The sequence below is a fragment of the Sitodiplosis mosellana genome, unplaced genomic scaffold (assembly GCF_009176505.1).
Source record: "Sitodiplosis mosellana isolate CC-2019 unplaced genomic scaffold, AAFC_SMos_1.0 Smas_scaffold_3, whole genome shotgun sequence".
Taxonomy (NCBI): Eukaryota; Metazoa; Arthropoda; class Insecta; order Diptera; family Cecidomyiidae; genus Sitodiplosis; species Sitodiplosis mosellana.
In genome coordinates, this window is record NW_022595246.1 from 7437441 (window position 1) to 7464087 (window position 26647).

The 26647-nt window shown below is 36.6% G+C and overlaps 2 protein-coding genes across 4 annotated transcripts in view; one reads left to right on the forward strand and one right to left on the reverse strand.

Annotated features, from left to right (window-relative positions):
* The window catches only part of LOC129566045 (uncharacterized), a 60177-nt gene extending 46972 nt beyond the window's left edge, over positions 1-13205 (forward strand). For 2 of the 3 annotated variants that reach the window (XM_055441561.1, XM_055441563.1), the window contains exons 3-5: positions 8381-8434; positions 9302-9607; positions 11617-13205. In XM_055441561.1, coding sequence (XP_055297536.1) covers positions 8381-8434; positions 9302-9607; positions 11617-12459 — 1203 coding nt within the window. In that variant the 3' untranslated portion in view covers positions 12460-13205. The remainder of the gene's footprint in view (positions 1-8380; positions 8435-9301; positions 9608-11616) is intronic. The other variant, XM_055441562.1, reaches the window with a different exon arrangement.
* On the reverse strand, positions 3645-4990 carry LOC129566046 (perlucin-like). Its single transcript, XM_055441564.1, has 4 exons — positions 4868-4990; positions 4513-4571; positions 4144-4252; positions 3645-4084 (listed from the first exon to the last, which is right to left on the reverse strand). The coding sequence occupies exons 1-4, from the start codon at positions 4908-4910 to the stop codon at positions 3729-3731; spliced, it is 567 nt and encodes a 188-aa protein (XP_055297539.1). The 5' UTR covers positions 4911-4990; the 3' UTR covers positions 3645-3728.
* Positions 13206-26647: the final 13442 nt, after the last annotated feature.

Here is a 26647-nt window from a genome sequence, read left to right on the forward strand (position 1 = left end):
CCAAGTTTTTGTACCAATCAAAATGAAATACAAAGAAAAAAATGTTTTCATTCTGTGTGATTTATGGAAAGTCAAAAGATGAAATCTCAATTATGCATTTTTCTTTGTTTGCAAAAGGTCGAGAAAAAATAAACGGCAGCTTCGAATATCAAATTCACATCATTAAACGAGGTCTACTTTTTTTTCGCTTCTTCATTCAAGCCATTTGTTAAGCTAAAGTCATTTTTAAACTAAAGATAGTTTGTTTTCTCTCGTGCTATTTCCACTCTTTTGACATGTAAATACATCATGTTCAATGCGAATAAGCCAACAGAGAACGGCAGAGACGGTGCCGTTTTGCAATCGATGACATGAACGGAATTGTGAATAGAAGAGCGTATCTCGTAATTTGTTTATAAAATATTCTAGTAGCACCAGCGACGAATAATAACATGCAAAACTGATAGGATCTTGTCCTTTGATGCCTGTTTCGCCTGAAGCCGCCAGTAAAGAGTCATTCATTTCCATTCTCTATCTCGCGCGCGCTTTCTCTCTCTCTCTCTCTCTCTCTCACTCTCGGCTCCTTGTAGCAGAAGCAGCAAGAAAAATGTGATATGATAATGTAATTTTCCGCGACAATGGTTTCAAATTCCTTTTTTTTCCTATCCACTCAGACGCTTAGCATTCACAACGAGTTTTACTTTCCATTTTTTGGATACTTTAATTCGGTGCGCAATTTTTTTTTTCTCTCTCCGCTCTCTTCTTCTAGTCTGCTTTTGGTTGCTGTCATTCTTTATATCAGTGCCAAAAATATTGGCACGAGCTCCCTTTTGTTATTGTATCAAAAGAAAAAAAAATGTAGTATTTGCAATGGGGACAGACAAACATAGTCTGCATTACTTTCATTCCATTCAAAGAGAGCGAAAAATAGACAGTTTCATATGCATTCAGTCATGATGCGACGCTAACTCAGCTTCCATTGCCACATTCGAAAGAAAAATATTCCAAGAATAAATTACAAATATATTTTTCGTTCACAACTTTATCGAGGTATAAAACGTTTAGAGCTCATTTCGTTCATAGAAATTCAAATAATTCCATACGAAGCAATAGACTTCATCGCAATAAACCAGCAACAGTAGACTTTAATCCAGTTCCTTGCCATTTTACAAAACATTCAACGTGGAAAATTGTGGCGCATAGTGCTCGGACCAAGCTGTTCGCCATGCATACTATTTAACATGAAATTGTTAATTTATCCACAAAATGATGATATATATTCGAAATTTTCTGAATAAAAATGATACATTAGAGACAATATGTATTCGAAAAAGCTGGCACCGAATGACATTTTTTCTGCATAAATCGCCTGTTGAAAACTGGCAGTTGACGTCGTCATTTCACATTGTTATTTAAACAATGAAACTGTATACTGCTTTCTTCTATCTCGGTCTTGTAGCTTCAAATTTAATGAAAATCCCACTTCAACCATGTCTAGCGCAAATTAAAACCGATTGAGCGCGAAAAATGTGAGCAAACCGCAAAATCTCTGAATGACGCTGAAAACTTTAACCATATAAAACTGTGTATCTTGTGGCGCTCTTCGGGGTTTGTTTGTGGAAAAATTGATCTTGAAAACCATAATGGCAGCACAATTTTGCCCATCAACATTTAATAGCAAAATGAATTTTGAAGCTGCGTTGTTACGCTCCCGAGTAAACTTTTTCCATGGTCGATGCTTTCAAAAGCAGAGGTCAATGTTTCGGCTTTAATGTCCGTTTGCAGCAGAATACCACGCGCGCACAATTCACTCTCTCTTGGGAGAATTCCAAAGGGAAATGCGCTGTCAGTGAGATGTTATATGCTTTGGCTTTTGACAGGCCAATAAATGATGAAGATAACAATCATAATAACAATAATCGCAAGTAGCCGGAGAAAGTGGCTTTTATTTTACGGCAGATTTGAATTTGAAATACAACATCATCAGCAAAAATGGTACTATGTACGCGTTTAGCTATGCAAAGCATATTTCATATGAAAAATTACGGGTAGCTACAATGTTTATGGCCAGCATGCGTGATATATGATTCGTTTTCCGTAAACACACATACGATACCATACGATACATACACGGTCCAAGCGATTGGGTTATGCGGAACAAGAGAAAACGAGATAGATAGATGGATGGATAGAAGATACAAACGCCAGATGATGTTGGTCGAAAAATGAGCGGATAGCAAACGGTTCCCTTTAAAATTTATAAGTTTGATGCTTCGCTCGAATTCAATTGCGATGGAAAATTTTATGTGGAAAATATGCAAAAATGGATATATCGTCGTCATTTATGCGTGTTGTAAGTGTATGTATGCGGGGGCCTCTTGAGTCTCTGGACCATTTAAATTCACATCGAATCAAGGCTTAAATTCTCTGTTTTTTTTTAGCCATGTTTTTTATATGGCCATTTCAAAACGCAAAACTGTGTATTTCAACGACACATTGAAGCAACCGAAATTTGCTCTCAGCTCGAACATAACATGTCTCTGTCGCTGTTTGTCTCGAGTCAGCACTGTATGCGATGAACGAAAGCAACAAACCGAGTAATAATCATAAAAAGAATAACAGCAATAACAGTAGACGCAAACCTTATGCGAAACAAATTATGACGAAAATTGGAAATGGAAGACCTTCTTCCAATGCAAGAACATATGCGAGATAAGACGGCTACCGTCATTATTTTTCCTTGATCCAACCGGGTATGAATGGTGGCCCACACTCTTCTCCCCCACAAACTTGCTCATTTTCAGACAGCACCAACGCATTTCCTTCGCTCTTTATTTTTTGTTTGAAGAAAATGCGTTTGCAGCACTTTGTTTTTGGCGCAAATTTTCGCTTTGAAGAAGTAGCAGCAGCAAAAAATGGGCATGATAAGAAGAAAAAGTGCTGAACTGCGGTCGGCAGCTTTGACTCAAGGTCAAATTTAATGGAACGTGCCATTTTTATTACGAAATGTACGGCACATTTTATAGGCACAGATGAAAGGATCTATATGAAAATCCACACTTTGACACATTTTCTAACGACACCTTCTGGGATACGCCAAATTAAAATCGAATTAGATTTTCGAACCGAAAAATGGAAATACACAACAGAGAAACACATTAGCTATGCGAATTTCTGTGAAATGTACATTTCGAATGCGAGAGACAAAAAAAGAGAGCGGAAAAAGGGCGATTTTATGCGTAATTCAATGAAATGCCATCACAATCCTTATCCCTCGTCGCAATCAGCACTTTTTATTTCACGCCAAGAAAAACAGCACGAAATAAAAATTATGACAACAATTTGCAGTAAACTAAAATAAATGTCATTACTAATGTTTGCTCCGATGTCTTGACATACTATTATCATATGCTCGCATTATGAATCTATCCACTTGCCATGGCGATGCTTTTTTTCGGTCCGATTGTTTTGTTTTTCGTGCACGTAACGTAAAATGTAAATTTACGCTACGACAATCCTGTTCTATCTGTAACAACATTCAAATACAAATTGTGCGTGTTTTTTACTCTTCACATGTTCCACACATGATATTGCTGGGTATTTAATTGGACACATTTTCTAAAAATATATATAAACAAATATATTGGAATATTGAAACATTCTCATTGAACAATGTTGTGATTATTTTAATGCCAAGAAATGAAAACATATTCAACACAATTGTAAGACATACTGCAAGGGGCAATTCACTAAAAAGTTGTATTACTTTTTTCACGTTGTATTACTTTTGATTGATTTGCCCTTGACATACTGTCTATATTTGTTTCAATATTAAAATGTATTGGTGATAAATACGAAAGGTGCGTTTTTTCACAAATAAAATGATAGTTTTCTGCACTGCAACGTGCGTCATTCCATTTGGAGTCCCAATTTTTCGACATAAATTCGATACAAGCTTCAGGCTCATTTGTTCCCCAATCATATTTATCCGGTTGTCCTGAGGCCCAGTTAGTAAATCCTAATGATTTGCCGGTACCCATCCAGTAATAGGCTCCATCATTACCCAGTTTTGTGCCTGATGTCCAAAAACGCTTGTCACTGTGGCCTATGAAAATAAAAATGTTAGTAGTAATCTTTCTACTGGACTCATTTAGAGAGTGTTACCTTCACTTTCAATGAGCTGTACGATTCGGTCATTTTCTTCCTTGGATGAAACACTAGCTAGAGTCATATCAAAGCTGCGACATTGAGCAAATGCTTTGAACCAATTGGTCTTGAATTGTCAATCATAAATATTTGTTAAAAATGATATACTTTATTTCATAATGCCGGTAAAACTAAAATACTCTGGGATATTTTTTATTCAGATAGGATAGAAATATCGCATAAAAATATCCGATAATTTTCAACTCTAGACATTGAACGTGATGAAGGTTGAACGCAACGCGAGGAAAATATCGAATATTTTTATGCGATATTTCTATCCCATCTGAATAAAAAATATCCCATTCTCTGGGCAAAACTCTTTCTTACCGGAGTCAATGTCATGAGATGGTAACTTTTTTGTTGACAAAACTGACCGTAGGCAGAAACTGAAATAATGCAAATAATTGAAACGATTCTTTCTCTAGTTCGAATATGGAAACCCATTTTGAGTTTGGCCGCTCATATTTCGATGAAAACAATCAAATAAAATCCGGTTTTATTCGGATTTCGTGCAATGGTCATTTTTTTTATTCTTACACTCTGTGTGAAATAAAAATAAAGAAAGACCCATAGCCTAAAAACCATATAAAACAAAGATTTGGTTTGATTGTTTTCTCTAGTTCTTTGAATCTTAATAGGATTATTAGAATAATTCATTTTCATCGAATAAATTTGCACATACCAAATATGAGGGGGAGAATGACACAAACTAAAATTAATTTCATTTTTATTTTAAGTGATTTCAACACAATTGCACAATTGGAAATGTTCTTTTGCCTACGAACCGAGATCCAAATTGAACGTGACTGTAAGAAGATCACACTTCGCCAAGCTTATATACACATCCATCCAGACGGAATTTGTGATACTCGAGATTAAAATTTGACATTTGATCTTTCATGCATATTTTGAAAAACAATTGATTTCCAAATTATTTTTGGGTAATATGCGGGAATTCCAGATTCAAGTGACGTTATCAACTTATCAATTTATTTGTTTTCGCACATGAAATTTTTGAATATGTCACAAGCATTCATTTACCCCGATTTCATGGAAATTATTCATATTCATCTTCTTTATTAAACATCAAGAGTGTTACAATATAACAGAGTGATAGCAATAACGATTAAAAGACAGTCCAATAAGTTCAGTCCCCAATGAAAGCTGAACGGATATGATGACGCCAGTGAGAGGTCAATTTATTCTTGTTCGCAAATAAAATGATATTGATGAATGTAAATCGAACCAAAACGAATAATTTTCTTATCATCCAACCAATTCGTCATATTTCATTTCGATTATTCTGATCCATATATCTTTGTTATTTTTGTTCAATGAACACATTAGACTGCGAATTTCTATGAAAGAGTGGAAAAACTTCTATTAAAAAGGGCGACGGTTTGTGTAATTCAATGTAATGCCATCACAATCCTTATCCCTCGTCGCCATCAGCACTTTTTATTTCACACTCGAAAAAAAAAACACAGCGCGAAATAAAAATTATGACAACAATTTGCAGTAAACTAAAATAAATGTCATTACTAATGTTTGCGTCGTCTCGATGCGGTGCATTGTGGATGTAGCTATTCTTTTCTGTCCGATTGTTTTTTTGTCCATGTTAACGTAAAATGTAAAATCCACATTCGCTATGGCAATCCTCTTTTATCTGTAACAACATGTAACAACAAATTGTAAGTTTTTTTCATTCCTCCCATGTTCTACATATAGAACTGCTATACACAACATTCTGAACTTTCTGTTCGTAGCTGCCTGAATTAGATATGACTTCTTTTCGGAAACATTAAAAGTGTGTCAAAGCCAACGTCATTTGAGTATAATTTTTGAACAAGGGGCAAATAGAGAGAAGAAATGACATCCATTATAAGATAATTGTATATTTGCCGCAATATTCATTTATACTTGTTATAACATTTTAATTAGCTCGAACAATATTCGTATTCAATTTGCTCTGGTTCACAAATAAAATGATACGCTGAACTGCAAAGAGCGTCATTCCACCTAGTGCCAACACTTGCTACTCCTTTCGGCCAAATTTCAAGACAAGCCTCTGGTTCGCCAATACCCCAATCATGATTGTCCGGTTGGTTTTCGGACCAGTTAATAAATCCCAATGATTTACCATTACCCATCCAGTAATAGACTTGATCGTTGCCCAATTTTGTGCCTGATGTCCAAAATGTTTTATCATTGTGATCTGAAAAAATGGTAAAAGTCTTAATACTGATTCTGCTACTGCATCATCATTTTTGCATCGTATTTGAATTCACAGCGTATTCTTTCTACAAGTGCTACCTTCGTTTTCAATTTGCTGTAAGATTCTATCGTTTTCCTCTTTCGATGAAATGCTAATTAAAGTCATGCCCAGGTGACGACAATGGGAAAAGGCTTTGTGCCAATTTGTCTTCGGAAAAAATGATTTAGTTAAAGTGTCAATCGCAAATATCTTTGAAAAATAATCGTCTTTTGACTCATTATCTTAAATTTTTTGCAACACTTTATCTTACCTCGCTCAATGTCATGAGATAATATTTTTTGATGATCTTTCGGTTGGTAAACTTGACCGTAGGTCGATGCTGAAATATTGTAAATCAAATTAAAAGCATAATTATTTTTTTTATATCTTCTTTCCGCCTTCAATATTCATCGGAAATTCCGATTTGGAATCCACACATACCAAACAGGAGTGAAAGAATCAGAGAGTAAAATAAGCGAAAATGAGTACTGCCCAAAATTTTGTTTTTACCATAAATCATATATATATGAATTTGTTTTATATTTCACTTAGTGCAAATCAATTCGAACGATGTTTTTACTCTCTTGTGTGTCAGTAGTACTCTCATCTTCCGTCCGTATGCGAACGGTGCAGTGCGACTGCTTCTTCTTCTTAACTAACACGTCTATACATGTAAGTCGCCATATTGGTTATAATGTTCACAAATGGCACGCAATACACTGTATACATTTTCAATACGGCCGCGCCCATTGTGTACGACAGTGTGAAGAAGAAGAAGCAGTATTATAAGAAACTGTGTATGGGTTTACATAGGGATGTCATCTTCCAACACATTTGACTGGTTAGCGAATATTGATGCCACTGAGGGCTGACTTTTGTCACTATTTGGCAAAACTACAGAAAATGAATAAAAATTGAATTTCACAACAACTTTGACATTCAACACGTTTTTCTTATGTCTTACTCAGTTGTCAGTAATTAGCGTGAATAGTGACAACTAGGTGCTCGCAGCGCACCGAATTTTCAAATTTGATTGTTTAGAATATTGAAAATGATTATAATTTGAATTTTTTTACTGTTGATATTGTTTAAAAAGGATGTTTTTGAACTGCCCAAAATCAATTTTAGAACTGCCCAGATGGCTTGACGACTGCCCAAAATGGGCACGACTGCCCGCTATTTTACTCTCTGGAAAGAATAACAGAAACCCAAGTCACTTTCATTTTTGCGTAGTTTGACATAAAGTTAACAGATTTCAACACTGTTTTTAGGTGCTCCTCGAGAGCCAAATTGAATGCAACTGCTTGAATCTTACACCATCACCAAGCTTGTGAGCATATAAGTAGATTATAATACCCGAGTCTCGAACTTGGCATTTGATCAATAAGAATTGGAATTAAAACAAATGAATTTTAATTTGATAACTCATACTTCCATCTGGGCTGTGCAATAATAACAAAATACGTCGGTCTGACGACAATGATTATGCACACTTTGTGTAGCATATCTGTCCAATTTTTATACATATGCAAGTGACTGCTATCGCAATAAAAAAAAATATAGGAGAACGATAAGAATGTAGTTCAAGTAAGAAAAGTTAAGAATTTTTTTCTCCTTGCAAAATTCCCAGTATAACCAAGCTTATATTACATTTAAGTGACCTTGTACCGTCGTATCATTTGTGCCCAGAACCAACTTGTACAAAAAAAAACAAGAGCAAATTTCTCCATATCAAGTCTACATCATAACAGTAGCGTTGATTTCCTGAATTTTTTTTTTCAAATATTTCTGATAATCTTATTATGATTGTCGTCCAACCATTTCCGTTAATTTCAATTTTATTTAATTTTCATTTCGATTACGTTCATTTACATATTTCTGTTATTGTTGTTCAATGAAAAGAAAAATATTACAATATTCTAGTATCCGGTTTATTTACAGTGTGACTTTCCGCCATATCAATTTCACAATTTCCCCGATGCGGTTAATCTGATGGTGAGTTTACACAGCTTGAAGCCGCATGAGAACGAAAGCAAACAAAGAAGTCAACCCATTTAACTTGCATGTTATTTTTTGTTCATTAAACTATCATTTTGTGCTTGAAGAATTAATTATAATTGCGATAACCGAAGAGATAACATGGAAACAGGACTTAAGCCGGATTAAAGCTCATTTTCGTATCATGCTTGTGTTCAAAGATATTGTTTGATTTCATTGTGTGTTAACCCATTTTCAGTAGAAAACGTACATCGAGCGTTATTTCCAATGCTTGCAATTATTACCAACGAATTTTTCGTGTTGTTGTTGGATGTTTCATTAAAATTGTTGCTTGTGTGTGCTGTCATTTTGCTTTTATCTCACATTGTTATGACTTGCTCGAAGTAAATATTTCATTTCCCTGTCATTTAATATGCGCACTGATGTCATCTATAAATAAAATGTATTTTTTACCCCATTTTCGTCATAATCATCATTGTTGTTGTTGCATGAGGATAATATTTTTTCTGTCAGGATCGCGTCAGAAAATTGCAATTTTTTATGTGTCATTCAGCAGAAATTTATTTGCGCGAATGAATTTCATGATTTTGCACTACATTAAGTTTACTTTTATCGAAATGTCACACATTTTTGCTGCACTCATCACAAAGTCATTATTACATTTTTTTTCGGTTCAAAATTTTTTCTCTCCACTGTGTGCATTTTACAGCCTTAAAATTATAAATTCGTTATTTTCTCATGCATGAAATTGCATTTTTTTTTTATCAAACCAATTTGAATTTAATAAAGACGAATGACGAAAAAAACAGGTAATTGCACAACGTATTATTATTAATTCAATATATTTTCTCTTGTGTCAAACAGTGTTGGAATAATTGTGCGCCACGTTCGGGGGCTGCTTCAGTGGTCGAGACTCAAAGTACTGAATTGGAAAAATCCGAAGCGTCCGATGTATTTGAACTATCCGTTCGATCGATGGTGCGAGATAAGTCGCTAACAATGGCCGATATCGCTTGGTATGCCAACGATCCAGCACAACATCAATGCCTGGTCACATGGGAGATTTTCGGTGGCGGTATCATGGGCAATCTACTCACCGACACACACGAAGCGGAACTATCACTTTGGCCCGACTCGAAGTATCACATTCAAGTGACGTGCAAAAATAAGGTAAAAGGAAAATTATGCCATTAATTGAAAATTAAAAAGAAATAAAACTTTTTGTTCGTAATTACAAAGAAAAAATGAACGAACAAACTTGATTAAGTTTAATTGAATTTTAATCAGTTCAATTTGCGCATGAAAATCATCGACTATTCGATGGAATGGCAATTGTTAATTCAACTGTAATAATTACTCGCGAAGCGTTCGAATCAATCGATTTTCATTGTGAAAATCTCGCTGCAATCGCATAAGGATTTCCGCGACTTTTTGCACATCGTTTCCATGTTCGGTATCGATTTCACCCAGTGATTTTCCCCGTGTATTGCGTGTGACTCGACATTACACACGGGCTCGATTTGATCGCATGCCATTTATGACCGTATTGAAAAATGCACTGAACGATAATGTAAAGCTGCTTTCTTTGCTCGGGCTTATGAGAATGAACATTAAGTTATTAAATGTAATTAACTCGAAACATTGTACGGAACGTAATGAAAAGTCCCGTTGAAAAGAGCCGGTGTTGACACGTCGTTGTGTCGAACGAACGGTTCAAACACACACACACACACACACACAAACTATGTTCAGCGTTTTGACTGTGGCTTTTTGAATTTTTTAAATCACACCATTTCCATGTACTGTTCAAATTGTGCTTCTGACCATTGAGATCCATGTGAAATATTTAACAAGCGCTGTTGAGCTATGCATTAGTTCTCTCTACTCTCTCTCTCTCGCTCTCGCTCTCCCTCTCTCTCTCTCTCTCTCTCTCTCTGTCCTTTCGAAAGTTGAACCAGAGAAGAAAGAATAATAGAGAGGAAAAGAGAAAAAAGAAACTTAGTCACCGATTTCAAAATGGATGTGTTCGTTTAAGTTTCACACTTTCCGTGATAAGTGCAATCCGTGACTTGGTGATTTCTTAGCGGCCCGATAATCACACCACGGGCTATGTAATATCGATTACGTGTTAAAGGTTCTCTGGTTCGAGCGTCGTCGAAAAGTAGCTTTTGAAATATACATCTAATAAACTTTTCCAACGTAATGACTTAATTTAGTTTTCATGTTTCATTGACAAAAGCAATGGCTGATGAAAAATAAACGCCCCTTGTTGTTCCCTCGACATTCAACAAAAAACGAATGTTTGAATGAACAAAGGAGCACAAAAAAATATTCAAATTATTATTTACTACATTTCTGTCACATGCGACCACATGATAAGAACCATATTTTCCCAAGCAATTTTATCGAGCTCATTCACTAGACCATATTAATCGTATGTATGATTTATATTACAACTGTATTTGTGATATACACTCACTCGGAGCAATTAGGTGTTCTTTGTTCAGTTGTAATTTTTAATGAGTTTCCCGATAGCGATCAAAAGTGTACAATACTAATAACGCCTATATTTTGCATTCACCGGCAGCCACCTTTAACAATCGCAAATTGGCGACTTGTAGGAGGGGCGAAGGCAAAATATTTGGTCTTTTTCTAAACAAAATTGGCAAAAATAAATCGAATGAGAAGAAAACACCGTCATTTCTAGTTTGCTGAAGTGAAACTTTGCTTTTGCTTCCGGTTTCGGTATAAATTACTAATTCATAGCGTTCTACGACGGCAGAAGCCGGAAGTTAAAAGTGGCAATCAAATTGTCGAGCAAAATATACGGGCATGTATAACGCTAACCAGACTGCTTTAGCATTTGCGTTTAGAAAGCAATGGATGAAAGCTTTTGGATGTGTGTGGATTCATATTTTTGTTGCTAAAAGTTTTCTTTTCATATTTATAATTAATAAAATTCATCAAAATCCATTGGAATAATTTGAGATAAATGGTAGACATCGAAATGCGGGAGTTCAGAAATTATTAACATGTTGTTTTTTGATTGTTGTTTTTTACTCATAGAGAAGTAAAAGTAAATAGTTCAGATATCAATTAAAAAAGCTGGCAACTAACCTAATTTTCAACTTGATATTCATTTTCTCTTTTTCTCCGTTTCATTTTCCTTTGCGGTGCAGAACACCAGCAAGATGTCAAAATCGCTACCAATTCTGATCGACACCACAACGGCATTAACGAAAGCCGCAATAACAACGACAACAACGACGACAAAGTCCTCATTGGAATCTGAATCGAGTGGAAGACCTGAGGCGGTGATACCATCTAACAATGATGATGCAAGTGAAGAAAAGGGCAACAACGATAGAGCGGAAAGACCACCACCATCATTATTACAACCGCACTCAAAGCTGGCAACGACAAAAACTGCTGCACCAACACCATTGACGCCAACAGCTCAAGCAACCGATGATGTTGATGATAATAATCATGGCCATCGTGAGTATGACGAGACAGAAGCAATTGTCAGCATCACACGACATCGCAACTACCAGAAGCAACATGAATATAATAATGATTATCAAATAACCGCAAAACCCTTGTACAATGCACATCAAACTAGTATGCACAACGGCGACGATGGTGTCGTTGAGAAAGCCGGCAAAAATGACAACAACAACGTCAACGAGAAGGAAAATCGTGTGCATGGCACTTTAACCACATCTCGAGATGCTGCCAAACTATCGAAAACGTCGCCATCCACCGCCAAAATCACGCACAATGACATCGAAACCGTGCTATCGCTGGTGTGTGTGTTTGTACTGGTTGTGACTCTAGTCATTTGTACGATAGTTTCGGTGCGGCAACGTATCAAATCAAATAAGAAGCATTGTGATAAAACCAATTTGATAAGCAGTAGTGCCAGTAGTAGCAGCACCACCAGCATTAATGACTGTGAAATGGATTTTAATGGTTCAACCACATCAATAGCTTATGCACAAATGACGGCTATACATGTTTAGAGTGCACACAAATACACACACACACACATGCACGCACATTCTCCCCCCAGTTCATTCAATTTCGATTAATCTATCCACATACTTGGCGGTCCGCTCCAGCCGAATCACTTACTGATCCGCTTATGGAATCACGCTGAAAATGTGCGCCGCCACAAACCACCACCATCAAAGTGGCGATAACGGTTTCAATTCAAATTCACTCGCTTTTGATATCAACAGAGAACAATCAAATCCATTTCACAATACACTGGCTGGTGCACTCGGCGATTGTGACGTCATCTCAACTACTTGGAGTTGCTTTTCTTGAAGTAGCTACACACAGAGAGAGCGAATGGAGGCGAGTAAAATTCTAAATACAAGAAGAGAAGTTATAAAATGTAAATAGGTTAGCCATTATCACTGTAGAAGTAAATCAATACAAACCGAAAATGCAAAGCAAAACACAACATGTTGACACTAAATTGTACATAACAGAAAATTCATAATCAAAACTGCAACGATATAAGGATTGATTCAGTGCGTAGTGCGTAAGTTTTTAAAACAAAACAAAGGATAACCTATATAAATATCGATAGCAATCTTAAAAAATAATTTAATCGAATAGCAGTTTTGATCAAACAGAAAATCTATTATTTATTTGACATGCTTTATTTATTCCCATGAAGAAAATCGAAAAAAAAAAATTCCAATTTTCAGTTTCAAATCGATTAAAAAACGAACAAAAACTTTATATGTATAACTGTGAACACTTGGCTTTTATTTCACTATTTGTTTCAGCTTTCCTTTTTAATTAAATCATTTACAGCGATGGTGATGGTGTTCAAGTTGTTCGGAGTGGACTGCGAGCACATAAAACTTGACCGAAACAAACATCCCATCTGAATCAAGTTGAGTTTAATGCAATTCGCTTCTTTTTTCTTGCTTTTTTCGACATGTTGAAAGTTTTTCGGTCCAACTGCTGTGCAAAACTTTGTCTCCACTCCTAATGTCACCATCTGTACAGTCGGACAAAATGTCCTGTGTTTGTGTGCTTGTGCACTCTGAATACCAAATCCGCTTCATTTCAAATCGTTACCAGATGAACGTGTAACACATTCTCATTAGTTGCCTCTCCCTTCGTGCACCACTCTGTCCACTATCAAACGAAGAAAAAACGATTATTGTAATTTTTCTAATGGTTGCCAACGTAGAAAAAGGCATTAGTTTCGTTACGGTTTGCATCGTTTTGGAATAAAAGTTGCGATATTCCCGAGTTTCATCCCTTTGTACGGACAAACGACCAGAGGAAAAACTTTCTTTTTTCCACCCCAACAATAGTTTTTACGTTTTGCAGAAGTGCCTTTGTCTCTCGATTTGTATCTTTTTATCGTTTCGTTTGCCCGGGTTTATTTTATATGCCGGACAGTGCATTTTGTTGTGACGATGAGCTTGACACAATGAGGGTAAGTTGGTATATGAGTGTGTGTGTGTGCGTTCCCAAAGGAATGAATCCGAATATGAACATCCTTTCCGAGAAGATAGCATCGAAGAAAAAGAGAAAGTTTTGGGCCGAGAAAATGCTTGAAATTGTTCGGTGCATGCAGAAAAATCAGAAACTGTGGAATTTCATGGGTAGGTAAATGTTGTTTTTTTGCAATTTTCTTTTCTAAAATGGAATGACTTCTGCCCATGCATAAGGAATACTGTACTAGCTGCTCCTTAGCCGTGTCTCCGTTACAGTTGCCGCGTCACAAAACTTCACAACGACTTTTGTCAAATCCCAAAATTGATGTTTAATTCATGGCCTGTGTCACTTCAATTCATTTAAATGGCAAGCAGTTTGTTCCTTTTTTTTGCTCGTCGCAAATGGAAACTTCAACCATTTCATCGTAATGAAGAACAAGGAAAGCAAACACTTTCAATCGAGAAGGAAATGATGGAGACAACATTCTCAAGAATTCATAAAATTGAACTTTACAAGTGTCTCGCCCATCGGTGGTGTTGGTGGTCGTCTAACATATATGCAGAAAAAAAATAATGCCAGACACATATTCTCGTTGGTAACAGACTGTTTTTCATTCGTTAACTTTGCAACCGAATTTATTTGACTGCGCTTTTACTTGAACATACCAAATTAAACAGATTGTGATTTAAATGCGATGAATTTTTTTTTCTACTGTTGTTTACTTTGCATCACAAGTGCAGAAGCTTATGAAAACTGTCGAGGTTTTTTCTTTGCCGGTCAGTAAAGGACACTTTGGTTCGAAGAACTTTCATTTGCAAAAAATTTGTAAGTATAATTCACCTTCACGTAATGATATCGCTTGAAGTATGTTTCATTTCGAAAATGACTTTTGCTTGAAAAATGTGCATTCTTGTAATGCTAACTATCTACGTCATCGCCCATAATCGCATCCACTTAACCATTCACTTCAACTGATTCGGCAAATTCAATTCCGAAAACTTTTCCACCAACTCATCCTCACAAATCAAAAAACTAGCGTCGAATTTAAGAAAGTGAGGGAAAAACAACACATTTTTGTGGCATATTTTTCTACTTCAAAGTTGATGCAAAAATTCAACTGTTTTCAAAGTGTTTATACAATATTATTTATTTTTTTTCGGGTTGCGGTTCGGCATTCACCACTTGCCACATACTGCATTGCACTCACATTTATTTTATGAAATTGTGAAAGTTTTGCATGATATTTTATTTATTTTGGTTTTTATAATATTGCTTGTTGTTCTTTCTTCTCTCTCTCGTCCGTCTGTATTAGTCAGTCTGTCGTTGAAATGATGATTGCATTTGCTTGATTTAATTGAATTCATGAGGAAAAAAATGAAAGAAAAACGAAATGTGCTCTCTTCAAAATGTTACCTTTTGAATCAACGACCGGGCGAATCCAATGAATGGAATCGTTAGTTAAATTTCGGCCCAACACTGTTTCGGCGAACAGACGTTTCGAGGTAGAAAAAGTCATACATTAAAAATATTATTTGCAATTTCCGTGCTTTTTGTTTGAATAGTTGCTCTTTTTACAGAAAGGAAATGGCCCAAAGCCATAGCTACAATGTAAGTAAAAAAAAGAAAAAAAAACCCAAACGCTAACAATCACACACAAAATAATAATCGAATAATTTTTCTGTGAATCAATTAAAGATATGTTGAAAATAACATTCAGCATGAAATGTAGAACAATGCACGTTTACACCTGTTCTCGGTTCTTTTGTATGAATGGTTTCGAAAAACGCATGCAGCAGAAGCAGCAAGAAAAAGTGCGTTTTTATGCCGCAATTTTTCACTGTAATTACCTGTCCGAATGGAACCTATGTGGCCAAATATTCCGCAACAGATGAAATGTAGCAAAAATCTGACAAAACAAATAAACTTCTCCATCGAATTTGGTGGAAACGAATCTAGCTGCACTGCACTAAAATGCACAGAAACGAAAACCAACATACAATAGCAACGAACGAGAAGCAAAAGCAAAGATAGAGAGAAGTCGACAAGATTCACAGATTGAGACGATTTACTCGGTTATTTCTTGCGCTAGCAAAAAAAACCGAAAAGATTGTTTCGTTCCATTTCTTGTGTACCATTTAATGGGTATTTTTGCAAGTTTCGAGTGAAGATTATGCATATTTGGTCACCTGTTGTCGTACTTTCGATCGGCACCCAGCCACGAACAACAACAGAGAAACTGAAAAGCAGAGATAGAGTGCAGTACAAAAAAAAACAAACAAAGACCTGTTTACGTTTATTATAATGTACCATTATTTATTTGATTATTTACATATCGTTAAAACATAAAATGGTGCATTGAACATGCGATGCGAAAATAAATTGCCATCGATGAGTCTAGTTGGCCGCATTTAGTCTTCTTTATTTTTCGAGAGTAAATATTGCAAATTAGAGAGATCGAGAGGGAGAATAGTGGTAGGCTATTAAAAACAGTGGAATCTATGCAATGAGATCAGAGTTGTTGTTCACTTACAATAAATGATAATGAAAAATGTGCCAAGATTTACGGCTTCTAATTCAATTTGATGAAAAAACTGTGAAAAAAAATAAGCGGAGATTTCATGTTATTAGAATATTCCCGGCTTTGTATATCGACCTTCCGATGGCCGACGAAAAGATTAACTCTTTACTCGATTATGCAAAGTATCCGTGGAAAAATATTCAAATAGATTTTCTCGCTGTCGCGGCCGTTGCTGTTGTTGTTGTTGTTGTTGTTATCGGTGTTTTTTGTTGTTGTTCGCCGAACTCTGAATCCTTAATGCGAGAAAATCATTATTCAGTAAATTGCAGAAAGTTGTAATTAAAATTGAGAACGCGAACGGGAAAAAAATACGCTCGACGCAACCGGTAATTTTGAATATATATTTTATGATGACCGTAATTAGCATCGACTTCGATAATGATGAATGATGATGATTAAGCGTAATTAGATGGAACAAGCGTTCGGGCTCTTTCTCTCTCTCTCATCGTGTGATGTATATGCGCTGTAAGACCAGTGGCACTGCAAGCATTTTCCATCAAATTACTCCATTATCATGATTCCCACCGTGTGCTATCATTGCAGTGAAAAAGAATATGCATTTTCGCATGCAAAATATGTGACATTCATAATTATGTAAATTCGTTCCTTTTCCTCCTCTGTCTTTCTCTCTATCTACCGGTTTGTTTGCTGATGATACTTTTCTCTCAGCAAGAACTTTGATTGCCGAAAATGAATGTCAACAGATACAATTTAAGTGGCATAATTAATTTAATGATATCATAAATTTTCCGTATTCGGAAACTGCACTGAAATTGTGCGCTCATTTTTCTGGTGGGATCTTCTTTTTTTTTATCGCATCAAGTGTATATAAATCATATGGCACACCAACTCAAGTTAATTTCAACAAATTAAGAATCGGATGTTTTTCACGCCAAAAAATTAACGCACTATAACTGAGAGTAATTGAGTGAGTAGTTTTTCAATTGAAACAAATAACAAACGAAACACTCGGCGAGTAACCAGTAAGAAGATCCATGTTCAATTTGCTTGCATAGGGAGTTCGTCTACGTTGGTTTCGTTGCTCCGTTTTCGTTACATGGAATACTCCGTAAGAGATATAATGAGTATGAATTATACGCGCTCTAGCGTTTACCTGCCACGGTGCTAATAACAATAAATAATGCCAACAATTATCATTGCACAAAACGAACGCGACTAACATGTAATTTACCATAAATACCGATACGCGAAACGAACGAGCGATGCAACAACAGCAACAGCGGCAGCAGCAGAAGTGACTGTGGCTGCAACAGAAGAGTCTATTTGCTGTGTGGATGTGTTTCGAAAGCAAACGTTTTGTTACCTGTGGCTCAGTGAATATGAAAACGATGACTTCCAACCGTTGAATTCGAATCGCGACAGCGACCCAAACCGAATAAAGAATGCACCAAATACATATTTTATGTGCAACTACTTCATGGTCTTGTGTACCTGGTATCTCATTGCATTGCGCGATTATTTGCAAACGAACGAACGATGCAACTACGACGACGATGGCACCAACGCTGCAGAACTCATAAAAAATTATGAACCAAACACAATGGGACTTATTTTACCGGGGTCCAAACAGGCGAACCTATCGATGACAGCCACTACACAAAGCACACATCAACCCAAATAACATGCATTAATAAATAAAATAATTGCATAACTTCCGTCGAAATGGTGCTGCATTTTCGAAAATTTATGACATTTCGAGGAGACGTTTCCAAGCCGTATTTCGTTCGTATTGTTGTTGCCGTTCGGACGATGAACAGTGGAAAAACCCAATTGTACGGTCATTTTCACGAAAACTTCACAAAATTCAACGGAACTACACGCTGATTTTATAGCTGCACATTTTCATTGTTCTTTGCTCATTCGCTGTTTTGAGTATGGAACAGACACAGACAATTTGAAAAGTGTAATTTGGAAGTCGGAATAAAATGCTGGCAATTATTTCAGTGAAAACGTTTAAAATTACTTGTTGCATTCTTTTTTTTTACTTCTTTCCACTTTTCTCATGCGATTAGAACACGAACAGACAATACACCTAGAGCAAATGCCTTTTGTTGCCCTCTTTTGCTCGTTCGTTCGTTCGTCGTCGTCAAATAGTAACAAGAAAAGAGATGTAGAAGAATGAAAAATGCGATTTGATTTGTGATAAATTACTCTCGTATGTGGAGCACATGAAATAGAAGTCACCAGTACGAAATGTACCAGTGACGTCTAGCCAGTCTACTGGGTGTAGGGCCCCATTTTTAGCAATTGTATGATCAGAAAACGTAATCAAGTATTGAAAAGAGCCCTTAAAATGTTTTTAAGCCTTTTCTAATCCATTAAAATTACTCTTGGCATCGAAGTTAAGAATCTTACTTTGAAGAATTGAGAAAAGACGAAAAAATTTCGTACCTCAGAACGGAAGAAGTCAAATGTCTTTGAATGAACATTCGACTCACAATATTTCGAATAATAAAAATAAAATTGATTCTCAGCCGGCCAAAAACTCTATACCAAGTAACCCTGCCTCTCGCTCTGTACTGTATAGTTTTTTATTTCGATTTCTTCAGTAAGAAAAATCCCAGTCCGGCCCTCTTTGCTCACATCGCCAAACAAGCCACTGTAAAATCAGTGAGATTTCAGTCGCTTTGTTTAGATATCAAACATATATAAAGATTCAGGTTGAGATTATGCGCTTACGTTTGGAATTGTTGTTTGCTCTGTTTTTCTTCTTGAATTCTCAGAAAATTTTCATTTTTCCCACTGCAACTGTTTTTGACCGTTCACTAAATCGGGCAGAAAAATGCGCTAACGGTGTCGTATTTTTTAAACTATGTAAAAAAAACCGGCAAACTCGAGCTAAATGCGATCGTTTCAAAATGCATGTGCATATTTTTGCATTGGCACAGATTTTTTTTTTTCCTATCCGACGACAAGTTAATAAACAAGAACAATAAAATGGTTGCAGCAATAAAATAATGACGAATTGGGAGAGATGAAAGAAGGGAATGCACAGGCACACGGTACACACACGGCGCACTTGAATTGCAAAAAACACCTCACACTCTCACAAACACACCGGTTTACCACGAATCTTAGCCGCGGTGTTTTGAAAAGTATCGCTAAATAGTTTTCGCACGATCGGTTTTCTACGAATTGAACGTCGATATTCGACGAGAGGCCGGAACGCATATGAAATATTGTAAGCGCGGCAAAGATGACAACGATAGCATTTTCATGTTTTGTGAATTATTTTTATGGATTTTTTTTCCTTTCAGTCTTCTTCTTCTTCTTCTCACCGTGTCTATCTCAAAGCGGAGCGGTTTCTATTATGACGAAAGAACATCTATTTGAGAATGGATCGTTTAGCAAAAGTACCGTTGCGTCGTGCATATGATATATCCGGCGTTTGTGTACATAAGTGGCGTACGGTTCAAATGTGAAATGGAATTATGTTTGATTTGATTTATTTGTTTGTTCATTGAAACTGTGTCATATATTGAATTCGAGAACGATAATGAGGTAAGAATTGATAACGAATTTAACAAATGCGTTTCGCTCGAATGCACCAAAGAATTTTGGCTTTAATGAACGTAGGTTTGGATTTGATTTGGTACATGGAATACCATAATCTATGACATGCTCCTTTAAATATTCCAGGAACAGGCGAACGTATCGCAGCGGAAGAGTGAGCGAGATAGAGAGAGAGAGAGAGAGAGAGAGCGAGACGAGCCGTACAGAGAGATTTACGTCAAATGAATGTTGATTGCATTAAATACGATGATGTTGCGATAATTTATTGTCATGTTAACCATATTTTCCTGCTTGTACTTGCGGCAAAGAAGACGGGTTAAGCCCACTATTGGCTGCATACACTGGCACAGTATTTCCACCAAATTTGTGCGCGAGCCAGTCTGTGTGTGCCATTTCTCCCGCCGTTGTCATATTCAGATCTTTGGAAAGAAATTCTTTTCGATGCTGTTTTCAATCAACGTTTGTTTCTTCAACGTGCACGTCCACGCGCTCAGTCGCTTGCTCGCTCGACTCTTCACAGTCTGAGCCGCGCGCGATTAATACCGTTCGGGCTGAAAAGCACACATCATTCCATCAGTTTACAATCGACATACATGGTGAACTCTGCTGAGCCCAAAACCATCAACTGAGCCAACAATTTTTCTGTATTTGCACAATCGAATAACACGAACGCTTAAATGAGATAAAAAAAATAACAACGAACCAAACGAGAAAAATGCACACCGAGAACATGACACAGAGCGAACACAGTCATCGTTTAACTTGAACATGTTACGAAGCCGTTGTTGGATTTGCTTACATCACTTTTTCATTCTTTCAATTTCCTTATGAAATTCGAATCTCTTTCTCTGCTCCGCACCGCGCCGCGCCGATTGTTGTTGTTGTTGTCATTGCCATTGTTGTTAATTTAATCATATTTTCGTTTGATGTGTAGGACTAAACGGTTTTTGTATATGTGTGTGCGCAAGCCACACCTGTGCAACGTATGTCGCATCTAAGGGCCCCAGCGTTTACGGTTTGTTGTCACTATCATCAACATCGGTCGTTGGTGTTATTCGTCGTCGTTGTCGTCGTAGTTGTCATCATTTTTTTACCATTTTCAGTTGAAAATGTTCTTTTTTTCTCTGCGTCTGTTTAACACCAATTTGGATGTTGGCATCATAACCGGCATTGTTCGGCTTCATTATTTTCGTTCGCTTGAACGTTAAATTGATTAAGGTGCTCGTGTGGCATCGTTGGCGTACCATATAATTCATTTTGTTGTTTATCGCATCCCAAATGAGTGGAAACATTTATAATAAGAAATGCTTTCGATATCTCTGTTCTATTGCACGTGTACGCGTGCGCCTTCACTCTTTTCGATATCTCAACAGTTTTGTTTCGATGTCAGTAATATGATATCGCGTCTCGGCGTGTGGTTCTTGTGATCTTGAGTTGTATTCGCTTTGTTCGACTTAGTTGTTTGGATTTGTCTAGCTTAGCCACAGATCATTTTCCGTCCAAATCTCAATAGTAACGATGATACAATCAAAATTCAAGAACATTTCCTGTGTTGGTTGAAACGAAAATTCTTGATATCCATATGTGCACAGAAAACCGTTTCCACATTGGCTCGAAATTGACACGCTCACTACGAATGAGTACATATTTCAGGCAAAAAATGGCGAACGGGAAAAGCCGATAACTTGTTTAAAAAGAAATCAATCAAGAGCACGACCATACCGACGTATGCTCTGCTCATAGGCACTACGCGTACCACAAAACCAACTCACAGCTAGATGAAATGTCAAAATTACATCGTCAGATTGATTGATTGATTAGCTTATTCCTCGTCAGTCGTGTTCTGCATTTTTTTTTCTTCCGTCGGCTCACTGTAAAAACTATCGAAACCGCTACACACACACACACACACACACACACACACACACACACACGGATGAACGCTGGTGAATGCGAAAACTTGCCATTTTATGACCATCGAGTGTCAGTGCCGTCAACGCCGAGTTCGAAATCTAGCGGTTTCAAAGCGCACAATAAAATTATTTAATTGAGTATAATATAGTTTTCTTGGCATTCAAAATTGCCAATTCAAAATAGCCGACTCACTATTTATGGTAATGATGCTCAACCGATAACCAATAATCTCATTTTATTTATTTATTGAACACAGAAGTGGAGTGAGTGAGAGAGAGAGAGAGAGTTTGGTCAAGTTCATCCAATAAATGCCATAAATGTAAAGCGGTTTTTGACACATAACACATTCCAACAAGCATATAACTGGATGCTATTTCTCTTTTATGATGGATTCATTTTTTCTCTAAATTACTACTAATTTACTTGAGTTTAAAGTCAATTCACGTAAAATGTCATTCCGTAACGAAACGATACATGAACAGCGCACATAACAGTTTTTCGTTTCAGTTTTTTTCTCTACCGGGCACAATTTTTTTTTTCCCATAAAAATACCTTCAACTTTCAAACTAACGACTGATGCTTTGTTTGATTTCCTGTGAAAACGAATGTTTGTTATCCAGTCTGTTGACTTATGAATTTCGGTGTGAAGCAGAAAAAGTTGCGAATATTTTTTTTTGTTCAAATGATCGGTCATCATAAAAATTGAATATCCATTGGCAAATAATATCAATAAATCCAATGCAAAACATTGTTTTCATTTTGTAAAAGTCTACCAATGCTTTTTTCGGCGGAAATATTAAATTTTACCTTTCGATGATTTTTCCATTGTCCCTAGTTGTCGTTTTCAGCGGAAAAAACGTTTTGTCACGGCCGAAATAAAAAAGAAGTATTTGTTCATTTCGACTACAGGCGTAATTGACACGGCAACAGCGAAAAACGTTTTTTTCTATTTGTGGCAACAAAAACGGTGGCACCGTTTTTACCTATGCTTTAATAATTGGCTGTAACGTGATGCGTGCATGCATGTGTAACATGATTGGATGGAATGCGAATAGATTGGAATAGTGGTATCATCGCTTATACTTTCATCGTCTTGGTAATTTTTTCTGCCATATCAGATTCAGAATGAGCAAATAGAATGTTATATGAGCATTTAATTTACAAGTTTTCTATTTAAAATTTGATGCATACAAACAGAATAGTTCTTCATTAACACGCCGCCAGTACCAACTCAAATTTTTTTTTCACCATCCGCAAGCGCCTGTTTCAGCGATGCATTGTAATCTCGCTGAAGCGTCTCAAATGCAATTTTCCGCTATTTCACAAAACAATTGGGTTTAGCTGTTTCCTCTCGCACACACACACACACACACACTCTCTCTCTCTGGGCGTGTTTCAGTGTATCCGTTGGAAAGTTGTGCTTTTAATGAAATTGGAGAACGAGAATGCATTGTGTAAATGAGCAATTTACCGCATTATCATTATTCGGGCAGTTTGAGTACAACAATAATGCGAGAGGGAGAAAAAAAAAGACCGAAGCGCGAACAAGTTTTACAATTTAGTTCATTTTGTATCCAAAACTTGGGTTGGTTTGCGCCAAAGAGTTTGCCGAGTGCGTTTTTTTTCGGGTTGCTCGCGACGCCCGCTGTACTCTTGAGAAATGCTCATTTTCATTATTGAACACCAAGAAACAAAAGTAAATTAAACTTGGGAGTTTTAAGCGGAGAAAAACGAGCTTGAGCTGTTTCATTTAGTCAACGTCGTTTTTGGTTGGGAGATATGACTTTTTTGCTTGGTGAAATTCCAAAAGGTGCACCACACACAAAAAAACGGGTTGCTTATACAAATTTCTTGGACTATAAACAAGTGAAGGAAAAAAGAGACTCAAATTGGAAACTGTGGTGTGAAGATAAAGCATGTAACTGGAAGAAATCAAAATAACTGCACATACACACACATTCAACGAAAAAAGCAACCCTTGCCATGTTGGGCATCTAGCTCGCAGGCATACACGCAACGTCATTATATTACTTTCCTTTTTTTCCTCCTCTCAAGCGAAACGAAAGAGAAAAAAAAATTACATGACTCGAACTTTTCACTTTTATGACAATGATATTTCATTCGGTTTGCCGCGTTTTTTTCTCTGTGCCAACCATTTATTTTTGGAAATTCGTACATCGTTTGGTGGCCTCAAGAAAATCATTAGCCGGGATTCATTTTTCCTAGACCCAGGAAAAGACACTGCTACACAAAAGGAAAGAAGAGAAAAAAAACTGTGTCGGATAATTGCAAGTTAAAAAATTATAAAAGTTATAAATTGTTGGCTTTGTTGGTTTATTTCGCGCCTTTTTTTCTCTACCCTTTCCAACACGAACGTTCGTTCATATCATGACATGACCCAATACTTTTTGACTAACGATTTTCATTTTCCCATTTCATCCTTCGTCCCTCCTTCTCCCCGACAAAAAAAAGTCTCCACGGAACAGCAAAGTCGAGAATGAAAGGCAATGGCTTTTAATTCTCAAATAAATTGCATTTTGTCATCAATTAAAAGTCGAACTTTAAATTGTTGCCGAACAAAGAGAGAAACAAAAACCGGCAGCATGGGATTTGCCGCGTATTCGTTTCTACTAAATCAACCGATACAATTCTTTGCTGTTTCTTTCACGGAAAGAAAAGAATTGCAACATTGTATGGAAGGGAAAAAAAGAGTAAATGATAAATTGAATTGCAAAGAAATGAAATGCCAAGGTGAAGTAGTGTGAGACTGGAAATGGAGAAGTCATGTAGATAATTTTTTTTAGCATGAAATGTGCAGAAACAAAGTAAAAAACCACACACACACACATACACAGAACGCAGCGTTTTAAAAGCAGTCTGCAGGCAGTTGAAAACAAAAGAAAGAATGAAGAACAGAGAGCCAAGATGAAAAGTACAGAGAACCGTTTACAGACTGGCTTTCATAGTGTATGAGTGACTTTGATTGCAAGAAGTTTAAATGACATCAAATTAATGATGTATTTGCGTTACACATCACCTTGATATTTATAGCAGCAACGTGGAAGCAACAGTATTGCGGCATATTCATGAGCCACGATTACGATGGATAGCATCATTGTCATTTTTATTACATTGCAACCACAAGTAAACGTAACAAAACACGCAAGAAATGCGTAGCGCAAGGGGAAAAAATACCGCAACGGGTCCACGGCGACAAGTAATTGCCAATAGGAAGAATTATGGATGTTATAATTGTTGGCCACATTAAATGAAGTTTTCTTGTTTGGCGGACAGCCGAGAAGAGCAATACGTCGATATGTGTCCCAATGCTGTGTGATTCACTCGCATGAGAATATTTAAGGCTAATTATCTCGAACGATGAATATTCAGCACTTGCGGCTGACGGTTCTCACTGTCAATTCGATTGTCTCACTAAAAAAAATCGCTCGTATTTCGATTGCAGCGATGATTCTTCTTTCTCCTTCTTTTTAATTCGTTTTTTCGGTTTATTTTCTATTTTCTCATCTTTTTCAGCTGATTTTTGTTGTATTTCCCTTTTTTTCCTTATTTTCAACTTTTCACTCTATTCTAAATTAAAGAAAACTATCTAATTTGAGAAGAATGATTGAAACATCCAATTTTCCTCCTGATTCATAGCCATGAGGTACCGTGAATTGACATTTGTCCAACAATAACACCAAATTGCACTCACTCAATCAGTCTTATTGCAAATGCACCATTTATGGTTGGATTTGTGTGAACCACAGGTGGAACTATGACGAGTACCACAAAAACGGGTCATTCTTCATTTAACCATCTTGGGGTTTTGAAGAGGCATTTTTGGATTTAATTAATAACCAGAATGGTCGTGGCTGTGACATCAGTGCTACAGCAATGAACAGAACGGAACAGAAAATATCAATTAAACAAACATCGGCCAGGTCATAACAATCATCGTTAAGCGTGAAATGTGGTTGCAATGATACTCCAGAGCAGAGAGCGCAACGAAAAAAGAGCAACAACAACTACAATAGCAGCAGAAGCAGCAAAAACAACAACACAAATATGAAAAATGAATCCAGCGCTGTGTATTTTATCATCTATTTCAATTGTACTTGTTTTGATTGTGATCAATTGAAGCTTAAACTGTCGCAATGTCACATTTTTCGTAGTGAAATCCATGCAAAAATGAAATTAATGCTGTGCGCCATTTAAACGTCGTGTGTGTGTGTGACAAACAACAGATCCACATTAAGTCCGAGAGCAAACATTAAAAGGCATCATCCAACAAGTATAACAACAACACTGTACTGTAAGTACACAAGTGAAGAGAAATGAGCGTTCACAAGTGAACAAGAGGATAGCAACAGCAACGAAAAAAAAACAACACCGACCAACATGAAAATTGTTATCCATTAGTAATTGTTTTCATTCTTAAGCTATTAATCACGCTTAAACCTGATAAAAATCTTCTGGTTGCAAGTAGTCGAATGCACATATTGCGACATGGAAAATATGTGCAGAAAAAAAACGAAGAAGCATTAGAAGAGGGCGATCTCAATAAGTATGCCATTTGCGGCACCATTCAAACGCCATGCGAAAAAAAATAAATAAAAGAGAAATATTAATTTTCAAAACTAATCTTCTTCTCGGATGCGTTGAGCCGTTGCGAACATTGACGACAAAATTTAAAGCGTGGTTAAGCAAAGCCACTGGAC